This window comes from Rhamphochromis longiceps, linkage group LG5 (assembly GCF_057381845.1).
Source record: "Rhamphochromis longiceps isolate RC_006_pf linkage group LG5, R_longiceps_female_GT1.1, whole genome shotgun sequence".
NCBI classification, from domain to species: domain Eukaryota; kingdom Metazoa; phylum Chordata; class Actinopteri; order Cichliformes; family Cichlidae; genus Rhamphochromis; species Rhamphochromis longiceps.
The window spans coordinates 18,418,933-18,435,047 of NC_140561.1; the positions used below are offsets into that span (position 1 = coordinate 18,418,933).

Consider the following 16,115-nt stretch of genomic DNA (forward strand, 5'->3'; position numbering starts at 1 on the left):
CCATCAATGTAAGGTCACATAGCCCTGCAAAATGTTATGGTATTTATTTTTTCTTGTAGGTTAATAAGGGAGAAATAAAACATCCATCATGCACATCAACATAGTGAACATTAAGTAAAGACTTAAAAAGCCAAGTATGCCCTTAGTTGCAGGCCTTATTATAAAGTGTTATTGATGTTTTTAATGCTAAAATATGATTATTGTTTTTATCCATTGGCTTTTCACATTTACTGTTTTACATAAAAGCAGAAAAAAACTATAAAGCACATTCATGCTCATCAGTTACAAATAGCACATGCATGAGTAATTCCAGACACATAAATATAACCTTATAAAGTGTTAAATCAAATCAGACACAGTGTCTTTTATCAAATTTGAGGGCGCAATTATACATTTAAAATCAGGGTTTCCAAGTTCAGTGTCAATACGAAGCCCAGCTGATGTTGGAAAGTCTTGTGACCTGCACTCTAAGCACTGTATTCAAATTTAAGCAAAGAGCAGAGGTTACCCGGCCACGGTTGGATGAAAACCTTGTAAATGAACACCATCCAGTGCTGCTCTCTAAGGAGGAACATCCTACATTCTCATTCAAGATGTAATAATAAATAAAAAAAATCACAAAGCACTCTGATATTCTGATATGAATAAAGAGGCTCTGTGGATGGTGGATGACAAAGTAAAATATATACGAAGCACAGACATGTGTAGATTGTACAATGATCTTACACCCTGTGAATGAGAGTTGTGGCACATGCTGAAGCAGGCAGACGTTACGCAACCGCACTATGATTCACTCATTATGCAACTGTTTAAGTAAAAATGAACAATAATCAAAGATGATGTTTGAGGATACAGATGCATTATTAAATGTTAATGAAAATATAACGGCCCACACGATCTGTGCTTTATTTACACTGAGTAAATGAACAAACTGTTGCAAAAATCATTTTAACACCGTCATAGTGGACTTTACTTTGGGTGAAAAGATGCTCAAGAACATAAAGTGATCCTGAGCACGGATGAAATGTTTGCGTAAAACATAAAACACATAAAAGTGTGTAAAAATACATCTTTTGGTGCCCCCTACTGGCATATTTATGTACATGCAGCGTGAAACTTGTTTCCTGTGTACAAACCAACGACAAAATAACAACAGAGAGGTAGTAGCTGATAAGGCTGACCCAGTTACTGTCTGATCTCGGCAGTATAGTTTTTCTCAAGAAGAGCAAAAGAAAGATGAGGTTACTACAGACCCGGAGAAACTCCTTGTTTGTTGTTGGGCATAAGAGAGCTGGGTTTGTATGCAGCGCATCAGAGGCAGCATTAAGGAAATCAACCTTTGTGGTAACATTCAGTCCCTTTGCTTCCCTTTTCCCATAAACTGTGTGATGCACAGTGGTTCATTTTAAGGAACTGCTGAACCACTTAAGATTTGCTCTGTGAACTCTGTGGGACACTCCTCCCATCAGATGGTGCTATAAGTTTTAAAGATCTTAAAGGGTGAAAAGAATGAAATGGAAATAAAATTTGACATCATTTTTTATGATCAGTATTTGAATAATGAGTTTCTGGTTTTTACATTTTAATAGTGTACTGCCGTTACACATATAAGCATAAAAATAACCTTACTATTACCAATATTAAAAAATGTAATTGTTCTTCTTGTCTTGCTGTTTCTAACAAGACAATTATGCCTTCTCCGCCAGAACCAGCTTGCATTGCTGCAAAATCACCAGCAGGTGGCGGGTTCTTATAACAACAGCAATCACTAGTAATCACTGTGTAGTAACAGGTAGTGTGAGTTCATGCACAGCTCCATTATTTTGTTTTTATATGTTCTGGTAAGAAAGTATTCACATTTTGACACGTATCCTCCCAGATGAGATTGTTTTCAAGAGCATTTAAAATGTGGTGTCAGGTGAATAAACCCACAAGTGTCAGTGTCTGTCACACAGCCTCAGACTAAATACAGCCAGACCCCCCCAGACGCCCACCTCGAGGACCTATAGGTAGCTTTGCACCTGGTCCCATTGGGCCACAGTTTTAAATTCACTTCACTGCGATTAAAAGTGGCACATGGTCCACAAGCTTACACCTTGAAACCTCTTGAGAGGCAAGTGCAATAAGCAGATCAGTTTATAGGCATTGTCACCCTACTCACTCTATACACCACCATCTAAGAATAAGCAACAGGTTTTAAGGGTCGGTTGCTGCCCCGGGGGGGTCTAAATGAAAGTGTGTCAGTGTATGTATTTGTGGCAGCAAATATAGAGAGACCTCCTCTTCTCACCTCTGAGAAAGAGCTAAGATTAGAATCACCCTCTGCCCAGCATGTATCACTATCTGAATATAGCCTGCTCCCCTTCTCATGCCTGCTGGGTCTCACTCCGTCTGTCCTCTGCCCTGCCTCTAACTATATCCAGCCTTGTATAGATCTCCAAACACACTCCGGTTTCAATCCACAGCTTTCCCTCATAGGGTATGGAGAGGGAGAGGAGAAGCCATGCTTAATTCTTGGGCTGCAGATCACAGGTAATCATATTCTTAAAACATTAACAAACAAGCACGAAAAGGGTATTGGCACAGTATATTATGCCATATATGTGCATCTGACTTTATTAGCCCATCAGTGGACCTATTGTGCTGTAGAAATGTCTGAAAACAGTAAAAAAAAAAACAAAAAAAACAACAAGTAAACAAAAAAAACACATTTAGCATGTATCCACAGTTCAAATACAGGAATTAGCAAATTATTGACCCTTTTGCACCACTTTCTAATAAAAACCACTTTTATAATTGCTTTATAATATATAATAATTACTTTGAGATAATAGCATTGCTAATGAGTGTTGCTTATAAGCCTTTTACAGGACTCTTGCCGCAGGAATAGCCCGGGTGTTTCTGAAACTTATGGCTCTCTTCTACACAAGTGCACCACTTGCTAATTCTTTACATCAGTCTTTTGTTTGTTTGTTTGTTTTTCCCCCCTTGCTTTTTCGCGCAGTGATGTGAGAAAAAACAACCTGTGATGTTCTTATGCATGCAGAAGCTCGACCACTTTCCTGTTGGCTCCTCTGCAGACCTCCATGTGGACGCTGCAGGGCGCCCTTCTGCCTGCCGTCTGGATGCCCGGTAAGCGCCGCCCTGCTCCCTCCCTCCGTCCGCCTGCTGACTCTGAGCTCAGTGAAGACGCCCTTAGCAACAACACACAGCTGCACCGTCGAATAAGATACTCGCAGCGCACAGGAGAAGGATTTAACAGTGCAGCGTTACTGCACTGACCTCAGGTGAAGATTTTACGCGACGGGGATTCTGCTCCGGTTATTAGTGCAGTATAAACATGAGGCGTGAATACAGTTAGCCTGTTCTGGGCTAGCCATCCCCGAAGACGAGCGAAGCACCCCCCAAGCTGTCCCGAAGGAGGACAAATCCTGGGGGCTCTTGTTTGCTAACTACCAAGCCAGCTTACCAGGAATAGGCACGGGAATGGTGCTCTGGATCGACTCATTGTACTGTCAGAGAAAGGCGAGGGGCACATGGGTCAGACCATCGAGTTGTGATATTTGGACTCAAACTAACGGAGGAAGCGGCTCTCCGGCGGACGAGTGTTTCGTGGCTCTGCGAGCTAGCTGGCTAGTTAGCTGAGGGAAACGACCCCCACCGCCTGTTCATTTTTTTAATTGTAGCTTGGCCCATGTTAGCCAAGACGAGTGTGAGAGCAACACATGAAAACACAGTAAAACTAAGAAGAAACTACTGCTTACACTGGGAAGAAAGCTTGCTGATACAGAAAGGAAAACAACTTGAGTTCAGTCGAAAAGACAACTAACGGGTACTCGGACTGCTATCAAAACACTGCAACAGCAGACTTTTTAGTACTAGTAGCTCAGTTTGCTAGTTTGAACTTTTATTCTCCTTTTTTTTTTAAATCTGATTTTTCCCCTCACTTTGGATGCTGGCATCTAATATTAATTGCAATCATGATGATAATAAGCCGGAAACCAGAGGGCCCAATAGCAACAGGTAACCAAAACAAAGTAAAACGTTGTTTGTCTGTACGTTCGCTTCCTCGTGGTCGTGTGAATAGGATTTATTTGGGGGTAATTTAGAGGTGAGTATGATTGGGATTTAAAAAAATGCCCTCCAAGTAGCTGCAGAACTGGTTAATTTCACAAGTGTCTTCGCGGTCACGTCGCGTCTGTGGGGATAGAGCACGTATATAAGCTACTGTAACAGTGCCGTGGGCTTCTCACAAGACCCGACATGTTAACAAGTTTTCTTTTCCTTTTGCTTACCCTGATCAGTTACAAGACTTTTATCTAAGAAGGTTTTGAATGTCACACCAGGAAGCTTATTTTATTTTCTTATTTTCATCTTTCTCGTAAACTTTTATTGTTCTATCAAAGGGTTGATAAGCAGTAATATCTCAGTTGGCATCCTTTTAAGACGCGCTTTTGGAATTTGTACTATGACCAGTGTTATTATTGTTTTATGACACTGTGACTGATCTGTTTTTGTTTGCTTATGTGCAGATTTTTTTTCTTAATTTTATTTTTTTAGCTGGTAATAAGAAAGAAGCCAAGAAAGAAAGAATGAAAAATGACAGGGCTGTCATCGTTATGTCATGTCATATGAACCCTGTGGTTTACCTTGCCTCTGTAAAACACACTTTGTCCAGAATGCCAGGAAGAGGACAAAAAGCTGAGCCTTTCCCCCACCACAGCCACGCTCACACGTTTTATGACACATGAGCTGCTGTGTTTGTTTGCCTGAACCCTGTTCTCTATCCTTTACAGTGCCGAGGAGTTTTCATAGTGGGGAGAGCTGGACATAGTGGGCTGGATGTTTGGGGTTACACAGATGTTTGCTCTCTGTTTCTTCTCTTTTTTTCCTTTCAAGCTTTGCTTGGACAACAAATTCAGATTCTGTACAAAAAGTGCTGAGCACCCACTGAGCGATTAGGAGTTTGCTAAGGGCTAATGGCGTCTGTGCTTGGCTAATATTGTGTGTGTAGTCCTAATGCCACTGTTTGCAGTGCTGTGCAGGTTTAATGCGTGCGTATCCAGGCAGCAGGTCTAATCTGTCCAGAAGCAAGCCTGTGCTGGGAACATAGTCTCTGACGCACCTACACATGGTTACAGCACTCTCTGGGACTCACGAGGGAGAACGCCAAACTCGCCACAACTTCGGCTAATGAGCTACTCACCCTGATTTCAAGCTGCACTTTACACAGTTAGTTTTAATCAGTTGGTGTATCAGCTAGCATGTAAGCTCGATGACTGTTGTGGTAAACAGTTGGCCAATGGGAGCGATTGCCATTTTTGTAATTGGCTTCCACCCACAGTCCCAAATGCCGTGCTCGTCCATCTACTGTAGCCGTATCATCTCGTATTAGGTGTTTGGCTCAATGCCAAAGAGGTGAGCATGAAACACAGCACTATTGAATGACAGGCACAAGCATCCCTCTATATTAGCTCTAATTCCAAACACACCTGGTGTGTGCGCCACATGATTTGGGCTGAATGGACAGATGGGCAGACGGAAAGATGCTGTCGTCACAGAGGCATCTGTTACCCCCATTAGGCCAATAATACCACTTGCAGCGCTAGCGATCTGGGACCCTAAGCCGCGTGTAAGCTGGTCAGGTTGGAGCGCTGGCCTTAGACACAATGTATTGGGTACAATAGCTACAGTGATGTATCTGATAATGGTGGTCTTTTCACTGCAACTGTGAGCTAGCCTGTTGTGGGAGACCGTATTCATCCCCACTGGCATACAGAGATCGGTGTAATGCAAGATGTCTTGCTGTGGTGGCTCAAGGGATTTGTCTAGTTGTACAATGCAGTTTGTTTTAGCATCAGGGTAACTAGAACTGCTGGTGTGATTGATGAGATGATTAATAGGACATTGCCTGATTTGGTCAAACAAGGATAGTGCGTCTCAGTGGAGAAAATTAAATTGCATTCTGTTGACGTCACCTTCGAGGATCGTTCTGTGCTTTTGCTGCAGATTTAATAGCCTCACATCATCACGCTGATTGACTTTGTTCATCATTGTCCCTGCAGCTCGCCATGGTGACGGTCTGTACGACTCGTACATGAGGACCGACCACATCCTGAAAGACGAAGCAGACACAAACAGTCCGTCGGGACTACCCCCAATGCCCAAACACACAGTAAGTATACACACACAAACACGCACGCATACGCGCATAGCCAGTTAAGCCCTATTTCCTGTGCTGGAGCACACTCTGTCTCCAGACTTCCTGCTCCTCTGAGAGATATTCCCTTGCCTGTGTTCCTGTTCATCACATTTGTACCCCCCCCTCCCTCCCTCCCTCGTTCCACTGTGTTCTGGCTGCGTAGGATGGGCAGCTTATCTGTTTCCTTATCTCCAACATGTGACTTTCAGTAGATTTTTATACCCTTCATTTAATAGCATTGTGTGAGTAAGACTCATTTATTGTCCTAGGGCATCAAAGTTTGGTGCCCCGGCAGTTCTCGGTGCTTGCGTCAGGGAAACTACGGTGAATTGGCCAATTTGTTTTTTCGGCTAAAGTGAATACAGAGTGCGCTTATCTTGCCTTCATCTGTTTTTGGACACGTCATTTGACTCAAACCATGTTAATGAGCAGGTGATATATATGCATGTTTACGGTGCTTACGGTAACTTTCATTGAGGATACGACCTCATTAATCTCAATAAATTGACCCATATACCATAATTACTTTTTGCTGTTCTGTTAATCCATTCTGAAAGATAATTAGGGATTTGCTTTGAGTTTTTTAGGCAGTTTTACATTAAAGGAGGGTTATTACCAAAAATAAATGATCTGTTTTAACCTAGGTAAATATATATATGTGATCTTATAAATGTCCCCTATGGCAAAATAAAATGCACATACACACAAACAACAATAGTCCACAGGCCTACATGTCAGTAGATGAAAAAGGCTGGTTTGATATATTGTAAAGATTTATTGGGCTTGAAAATGTGACCCACAAACAAACTCACCAATCAGCATTCTCCCCCTCTCCTCCCCTTCCCCTAGCTCGTGTAATCCTCCATCAGTGGGCTTGCACAGAGTTTAGGCCTAGTTTTCTATTCTAGTCCCATCCTTCTTCCTTTGTGTTTTGTGTCACGCTCACAGAGTTACTGTCCTCCGGTGAATGTGACTGACAGTAACTCGCCCCAGTTCAGCGTGTTCAGTCCTCAGACACTAGCCTCATGCTCTGTTAAAGTAATAAACTGATAGATGAGGGCTTGATTTGCTTTAATAAATTGTACTCATAGTAAGTTGAATTCATGAGCCCCCACCTTTTATAGCCGTGTTCTGACTGTCACCCAAATTACGGCAGCGTAATAATACCATCATTTGCTTTGTTTGTGACAGAGGTTTGTGTGGTTGCTGCAACCTTGTGTGAGCTTCAGAGAGAGGAGAAAAAGATACTGAGGTGTTTCTGTAGCAGAAAGGGATTAGCTCTCCTCCATCTGTTGCACCATGCAGATTTGCACACAGGGGACTCCACCCTCTGTAATACCTGAGTGAGAGAAAATGCCGCACGCTCTGATTTCTCTTCCCGTTTGGAGCCCTCTTACGTTTGAATTTTTATTGTATTTTTCAGCCGGGTCAGTCAGTAATCCATCACAGACGCTGTTCCCCGTGTGGAGAGCTTTGATATGTATGTCAATATTTGTGTATGTGTCTGGGTGAAGGGGCTCGATCAGTGACATTCACTGTGTACTTTGGAACAACAGCTGCATGAGACCCTGGGTCAGCAGCAGAGCTGTTGTAATAAGTTAAGACTATATAGTTACATGTATGGAAACCCATCCCGCATTCCCACTCTATTTTTAGAGAGCCCAAACCTGGTACAAAAACACACTCTCAGCTGAGTCCTTTCTCCGTGGATGATCAACACCCACTTTTCCTAAAAAAAACCAAAACAATCTTCCCAAAATCGGTCTGCCCTTAGAGTAAAAAGTGTACATGTGTAAGAGAGAGACAAAAAGCACGAGGATATATCCCTCTCCAGTCTAACTCCTTGTACGAAGGCTTCGGTGAGTTCATGTCTTAACAGCCACACATCTTCTATAGTTTAACAATATAATTCAACTTTAATGACCATCATTTCCCTTGTGCTCCATAATCTTGCGGAGCGTTCTTTCCGCTAGAGAGAGAGAGAGCGAGGAGGAATGAATTCCTGGGGTTGCTGAAACGAAGCTGCTCTCCGGCGAGACTCGAGACCGTTCTTTAAACTCCTTTAACCTTCACCCCCCAAGCAAAGGTGGAACTGTCACTTTTAAAGTTTGTGGACAGTTATATTGGGGGGGGAAATCGCCTAGTGACTGTGCGATCACTTTCTTTTATTCTGAACTTCATTTTGTACGTAGATGCTATTTGCAGTAATTAAGGAGTAAGTTAGAAGTTAAATGTTTATAGCAAGATTATGACAGCACTAACAATGATTAGTGGTATCTTTCATCTAAGCAAGGATACAAACAAGTAGGTGGGGATGTGGGTCGTTTTGCATGTGTTGGTAGGAGAAGAGGGGACGTTGCGCATTAGCATTTGCTGCCAGACTGGATCTGGATCCTGTCGTGCTGGTTAACCAACTGCAAACTGGATGTCTGCTCATTTCTCTCCACCTGAGACTCTACAGTTGGGTGTTGATATTTTGATCTGCATCAAATACAACCTTTTTTTTCTTGTTAATAATCAGGATTTAAAAATGTTGCAGACTCTGTCTTATATGTGGAGCTGGAATGATGCAGGATAATATTGAGTTTTGAGTCATTTTTAGAAGACCCTCAGTTAAGAAACTGTTTTCTCTTTGTAGAGCAAAATAAACTGCATTTGCTCTGATATTCACCGATTGCGTCTTGTAAAGTCTTGTTTTGCCTCTGTGTCAATAGGTTGTCAGTAACAAGGCTGTAATGAGGGATCAGGTGACCATCCGAGGTGCCCCGTCAAAGGTGAAGTACCTGTATGATGACTCGACTAGCAACCGCAAGGTCAACGCCATAACCACAGCAACCACACTGAACAGTGGGACCACTCATGAGACACCCACTAAACCTGCCCCAGCCTCCAGCCTGTCCAAAGAGCACAGTGTGGACAGGTGAGAAAGATGGACATGCTAACTAAGAGCATGCTAACTAAGTAAAATGTTACAGGCGAGATGATGACCAGTCAAGCTGTCGGTTAACACATTTGTTCCATCCTCATTTGCCACAGCACTGAATCCAGTAAGGGCTCTGTCGAATCCTCTGGCCCGCATGGAGCCGGGAATGGCGTCAACAGCAGTAAAGTGTGCGGCCCACTAACTCCTGATCAGGCTCTGAGACTGTACCGAACTCAGCTCACCACCCTGGAACAGGCGGAGATCCACTCCTACCCAGACATTTACTTTGTGGGACCCAATGCAAAGAAGAGGCCCGCAATTGCCGGAGGTAGCAACAACTGCGGCTACGATGACGAGCAAGGAGGTTATATTCACGTCGCCCACGACCACCTGGCTTACCGCTACGAGTTCCTCAAGGTCAGATGTGTTCTGATGTTTGTGGCTTTAAATTTGTTCTTTCATTTTTAGCTAAACAAATGCTTGTCCTTTCTCTTACTCTCTACAGATCATTGGTAAAGGTAGCTTTGGCCAGGTTGCGAAGGTATATGACCACAAACTGCAGCAACACCTGGCTCTGAAAATGGTGCGCAACGAGAAGCGTTTCCACCGGCAGGCGCAGGAGGAAATCCGCATCCTGGAGCACTTGCGGAAGCAGGATCGTAACGGCACCATGAATGTTGTGCACATGCTCGAGAACTTCACCTTCCGCAACCACATCTGCATGACCTTTGAGTTGCTCAGCATGAACCTGTATGAGCTTATCAAACGCAACAAGTTCCAGGGCTTCAGTCTGGCACTGGTCAGGAAGTTTGCGCACTCCATCCTGCAGTGCCTGGAGGCTTTAAGCAGGCACAGAATCATCCACTGTGACCTCAAGCCAGAGAACATCTTGCTCAAACAGCAGGGTCGCAGCGGCATCAAGGTAAAGGCGGCGCCTTCTCGTCTGTGCTGTAATGGGTCTGTGCGTTTGGTTTTCATTTTCATTTATATCATTTCTTATTCTCTTGCCCCTACCAGGTGATTGACTTTGGTTCCAGCTGTTTTGAACACCAGCGGGTCTACACCTACATTCAATCTCGTTTTTATCGAGCTCCGGAGGTGATCCTCGGTTCACGTTACGGCCTTCCTATTGACATGTGGAGCTTTGGTTGCATTCTGGCCGAGCTGCTGACTGGCTACCCCTTGTTCCCCGGCGAAGATGAGGGCGACCAGCTGGCCTGTGTTATGGAGCTGCTGGGGATGCCGCCGCAGAAGGTCCTGGAGCAGGCCAAAAGAGCAAAAAACTTCATCAACTCCAAGGGCCACCCTCGGTACTGCGGTGCAAACACTTTGCCCACCGGAGCCACTGTGCTGACAGGGTCCCGCTCGCGCCGTGGCAAGATGAGAGGCCCTCCAGGTAGCAAGGATTGGAGTGCTGCACTCAAGGGCTGCGAGGACCCCGCCTTTACTGACTTCATAAAGAAGTGTTTGGACTGGGACCCGTCTTCTCGCCTCACCCCCAGCCAGGCCCTCAGACACCCTTGGCTGTATCGCAGGCTTCCCAAACCAATACCCGGGACAGAGAAGAGCCAAGGAGCGTCTGTGAAACGACTCCCCGAGCACCACAGCACCTCCTTTCCCTCTATTCTGGCCAAGGGGGGGCCTGGCTTAAGCTCTACAACTGCCAGTAACAACAAACTTAGAAGCAACATGATGGGAGATTCAGGAGAGGCCATACCTCTTCGCACGGTCCTACCTAAACTTGTCTCGTAGAGAGAAAGCGAGAGATAAAATCCTCTAATCTCCTCCCTCGCCACGTTTTCCCACTCCTCAGGAGGAGTCAGAGTAAAGGAGAAAGTGGTTTTAAAACAGCTTTGTTTGTTCTTTTATTTGTTTTCTACTGCGAGGTGTCGACACCCCAGTCTTTGGTTTTTAATAATAGTTGAAAAGAGAAAGAGAGGAATAATAAAAGAAACACTCAAAAGTTTTTATACAGCGGCTGTGGATTTTCCGTTTACAGCCACAGGACGTGGTTTGATATTAGATAATGCTTTTTAAAAACAAAAGAAAACTTCCTCGTGTGAGTGGACAGCTTGTTCAATGAGAAAATATCTCTAACCTGTGTGCGATCTCACGTAAGTGTTGTGTTTTGGTAAAACGCACTGAAGCACACCTGCACTGTCACTTGCCTCACTTCACTCTCTTAAACTTGAAAAGGGCTACAGAGATTACTCTTATCAAGTTAGACTTAGCGAGATTTGTTCAGCCAATGGATTTTAACTAGAAGACAAATTGTTAGTTTTTGGGTTCTGCGAACACTTAACTCAGTTATCCCTCATATATACAACAAAAATGCCTTCAGACTGGTAATACAGGATTGGCTTTATGTAGCGACAGATTCTGAAAACAGAAGTAAGAAGTTTATTTTTTCCTCTTTCCTTTTTCTCCCCACAAACACACACACATACACCACTTTTCCTCATCCCTTGCACTTGTGTGTCAGCTCAGTATGTGATGTTAATACTATGGAAAACGCTGAGAGGACATAGGACAACCTATTTATAGCCCACTGTCGTCCTCCTATTTTCACCGTACACGAGTGGGGAAAAAATGGGGAATCGGAAGAACAGTAGAGCTACTCGGACTCGGTCACAAAGGCGTCGCGTTCGGTACCTCACAACTGGTTTGCAAGATAGAGAGGGAGAGGGAGAGAGCCGTAAGTCAAAGCACCTAAACACCTTTGGGTTGATTGGCTGGAAAGTTTTGTATGAATGTCACCTGCCCGTGCCTGTAATTGGCTGCCGAGATTGTTAGCGGTAGTGGTCCTAATGGGTGGGTAGTGCAAGGAAAGATAGATCACGGGATAAAATGAAGGGCAGTATGTTCAATATGAGCCAGGATATTTTATTCTCTGGAGGAGAGATGTGTGGAAGACGAGCCAGTGACAAATCGAACGGTTTTAATGGTACTGTTGAAAGAAACGTTTCTCAGGGAGACATACTTGATACATCCCTTAATCTTAAAATTTACTGTGTTCCACTTATAGTCATGTATCCCGACTGTGGATGAAGATGGCATGCAAGCCCAGTCCGCTCAGAGCGAGAGCATTTACGAGAGTCTGTGAAGGGGGTCTGCATGCTCCACAATCTGACCTAGATTCTCTCTCCTCCCCCACATTCACTTTTATCGCTCCTCTTTTTTTCTCACTCTGTCTCATGTAGGGCAGGGAACCTCTTAAACTCTCACATACACAGTGAATAATGGTGCTGTCCAGAATGCACACGTACAGACGCGCACACAGAAACATGTCAGGTGCATGTTGGTATGGACCACACCATTCAAAGAGTTCTTTCTCTTGTCCCTCATTTTCTAAGTGAAACTGTCAGGGATTTCTACTCTGTCTCCATTTTTTTTTATAGAAGTGGTTTCTAATGCTTTTCACTCCTGAATATCAAAGGATGTCAAATGCAAAAAAAAAAAAAATGAAAAAAAGAAGAAGAAAAAAAGAGAAAAGTCATATACTGTCATGTTGTACTAGTGGTGTGAGTTAGTAGGGAGGGTGTTTGGTGTTCAGCATGAAATCACAACCTGTTATCAAAACTGAGTGACTATGAGAGAAACTGTACAGTAACCAAATGAAGTTGTGATAGTTTCTTTTTCTAAGAAAAAATAAAAATGATTTCAGTGAACTGTTAAGCTTTGGGGTGATTTCTGGATTGAAATGGGCTTTTTTTAATGAATTTTTTTAATTCCATGAGACATGTATTGCTCATTTGTCACCTAGTGTGAAGCTCTCATCTCCAAAGAAACCAGGTGTGGGTGTGGGGGGGGGGTTGTTTTGGGTCTTTTTTCTGCCTGACATCAGGAGCTTGTGTCAGGAAAACAGTGGCTTACACTGCAGTCAGCATAATGAATCACTTTTAAGTGAACTGGATTTCAGTCAGCGATCAGGTTACAGACGGTAATGAATGAGTCAATAGCCTTTTATACTGAGGCTGCCTTGTTGTTATGCCACCTTTATTAAAGTCATAAAGATGTAAGGAACAGATGTGAGAAAATACGCAGCACACATACGGGAAGACGATTCAGCCTTCCAGGCTATTGGACTGCGTTTTAGTTCTAGGTAGTGAAACAAAGTACGGTAAGTGTACCTGCTACTTGTGTTTGTGCCAGAGCCGAAACAGCTGCTCTGCCAACAAAATTAACAATGAGTACAGGCTAGCTTAGTAAACTGATGAGGAAGTGCTGACAGTAATGTTTTTGTTGTTCATTTACAGCTTCTGTGACATGTGAAACTTCATGTTGATTATGCTAAATTATGACCCTGCTGTCTGACTCCTGTTCCTAGCTGACAAAAGTGGCACCCGGTGTGGTCTTCTGCTCCACGGATCTAAGTGTTGTGCTCTCAGAAATGCTCTTCTGCATACCAATAAACAGTTATTTAAGTCACTGCTGCCCTCCTACCAGCTCGATGCAGTGTGACCTCTGACGTCAGCGGGGGACTTTTGGCGGGAGTACAGCAGCTCACTAAATGCTTTCTCCTTTTTGGACAACACTTATCTAACATAAACAAAGATGCCATATTCCAAGTCACTTAAATCACCTTCCTTCCCTTTTCCGATCCTCAGTTTGAACTTCTGATCGTCTTGACCGTGTCTACATGCCTGAACGGCCTGATTTGCTGCCATGTGATTAGCTGATTAGATCTCATTATATATAGATTAAATTGCCCCTCCTCCTGATATTTCTCAACTTTTCTCTTGTCCTTTTATGTCCTTTGTGTCTCGTGTCCTGATGTGACACAAAACCAAAACACAAGACTGCTAAAAATAATCCTGTCAAGAAAAATTTGGAAGAAGACGCCTGCTTTCGTAAGATCGCAGACACTGGTGATTCATGGCTGTTTACACTGTGCAGGCTGGTGTCCAGTGGGATGAAAAAGTCAGGTACACATGCAACAGGAGGAGGAGAAACCGGTTGAGCAACATGACTGGATACAGAAACTAGAGAAGTGGTTTGTGATGACTAGGTAGCCGGGTATACGTAACAGAATTTGACACAGGTGTTTATTGCCAGCTGATCTTGAAAATACGAGGGTTGCCTTAGGGTAAAAATGATGTGTGTACCATTATTTTGCCTGAGCCTGGGTGTGGCACCTTCTTTCCATCAGCAGTAGGTCAGGGTGCCCTTATTAAAATCTTTATTCAAATATGAGGCTAAGCAGAACAAATAAGCAAGCAGACAATGCATGCGAAAAGACAGACCATCTCATTTTATTGTTCAGGGAATTTAAGCCTACAAGAAAACTTCTGTCTTTGTTTTGATGTGGTAACCCGTCCTTGTAAAAACGTTCTCATCTCACGTTGTTTGCGCTGTAGCAGAAGAACAGGTTTTACAGGGATGCATTTCTCCTGTATTCAGCTTTCCCTTTAAAATGATTCGTACAATCAGCTAGTAGAACTTGACAGACTCTAAAGCTAAGTGATTGAATCTTTCTCTCTTCATCTCTTTTGATTAACATAAAAGCAGATTAGACCAATCCCATTAGACATCAACCCAGTCACCTTCTGACCATATGGTGTAAAGCTCCTCTGTCCCTACATCCACTTTGACACACTGATTTCTATTTCTGTCAACCCCACACATCTCTCTCCCACACGAGAATCTCCCAGTGAGTCTAACCCTGCAGACCATATGGAGCCACAGCAGGATTTTTGGTGCTGAGTCTGAACGAGGAGGGGCAGAGTGGTGACAGGTTTCTGGTTACCTTGCAGGTTAGGAAATCTTGACCTGCTTCTTCCTAAAAGTTTGGCTCTAAGTGTAAACATGTGTTTCTGTCTCTCTACAAGCTCCGCTATGCCGTCGATTCGATCGGATAACTTTATTTTTATTTGCCTGTTATTATACATAATAGGTTTCCCTGTAGTTTAGTGAAAACATATTAATTCCTTTAAGACTTTAAGGTTCTTTCTTTGTGTGCAGAAGCTGTTGCAAACCTTTGCCAGAGCAATATAAATTAGTGTCATCTGCCAATGATTTTAACATTTTAGGCATGTTGCTTACAGTCATGTGAAAAAGATAAATCACCTCATGATTCAGTAGCCTGTGGAACCACCTCCATCAGCAGTAACTTGAAGTAATGGTTGTGTATGTCACTTTGTCAGTCTCTCACATCGTGGAGGGATTTGGGCCTGGCTTCTTAAAATGTTTCTTCTTGTTTCTTAAGGTCTCACCACAGTATTTCAATCAGGTTGAGGTCTGGACTGTGATGTGAAATTGAAATATGTTGATCGTTTTCTTTTTGAGCCAATCTGTTGTAGATTTTCTGCCGTGCTTGGCGGCATTGTCCCTGTTTCATTGCCCAGTTTAAGCCAAGATTTACCTGTCAAACAGACGACCTCACATATAACTCTAGAACACCTTGGCATACAGAGAGTACAAGGTTGACTCAATGAATGCAAGGTTTCTGAGCTCCTGTGGCTATAAAACAAGCCCAAATCATCACCCCTCCACCACCGTGCTTGACAGTTGGTATGACATGTTTGTGCCGATATGTGTTTGAATTTCAGCAAACACGACGCCGTGTGTTAAGGCCTTCACACACCGGACGTGTAAAAAGATTCGTGTGAATATTTCATGCCTTTTTTCTGAGCTAGATTTTTCCCATTTTTTGCAGATGTGAATAAGTAAATGTATTCGTAGCTCAAAATGTGCACCAGTATTGACTATATAATTATATAGAAATATTTAAATAATGTTATTTTACCTCAGACACACAGCTAAATGCTGCTCTGGGTCAGTTGGTTCTCTGAATTTATTTCTCTGCCTCCTCAGATGCAGTCCTGAACCAAGAAAAGCTTAACTGCCCAACTGAAATCATGCACTATCTACGACAGCAGTCATCCCGCTTCAACTCCTGAATCAAACCTAGAAATTCTCCCTGCTGATTCCTTCTTGTGAAAACTGGATAAACCTAGGATCTCCTTTTCCTCCTTTTCTTGTTTAGAAACA

General features: G+C 43.3%; 1 protein-coding gene across 1 annotated transcript; it reads left to right on the forward strand.

Annotated features, from left to right (window-relative positions):
* Window positions 1–3,141: 3,141 nt before the first annotated feature.
* dyrk3 (dual specificity tyrosine phosphorylation regulated kinase 3) lies at window positions 3,142–12,793 on the forward strand. The gene is made up of 6 exons (XM_085406251.1): window positions 3,142–4,023; window positions 6,066–6,175; window positions 8,917–9,122; window positions 9,239–9,542; window positions 9,631–10,047; window positions 10,143–12,793. The coding sequence occupies exons 1-6, from the start codon at window positions 3,981–3,983 to the stop codon at window positions 10,875–10,877; spliced, it is 1,815 nt and encodes a 604-aa protein (XP_085262377.1). The 5' UTR covers window positions 3,142–3,980; the 3' UTR covers window positions 10,878–12,793.
* Window positions 12,794–16,115: the final 3,322 nt, after the last annotated feature.

Excerpts from the sequence above, each read along its gene's own strand:
- dyrk3 (XM_085406251.1), top strand. The coding sequence starts at position 3,981 with ATGATGATAATAAGCCGGAAACCAGAGGGCCCAATAGCAACAG. Across the intron at positions 9,543-9,630 it reads ACCGCTACGAGTTCCTCAAG|ATCATTGGTAAAGGTAGCTT; the intron begins GTCAGATGTGTT and ends TACTCTCTACAG. Across the intron at positions 10,048-10,142 it reads AGGGTCGCAGCGGCATCAAG|GTGATTGACTTTGGTTCCAG; the intron begins GTAAAGGCGGCG and ends TGCCCCTACCAG.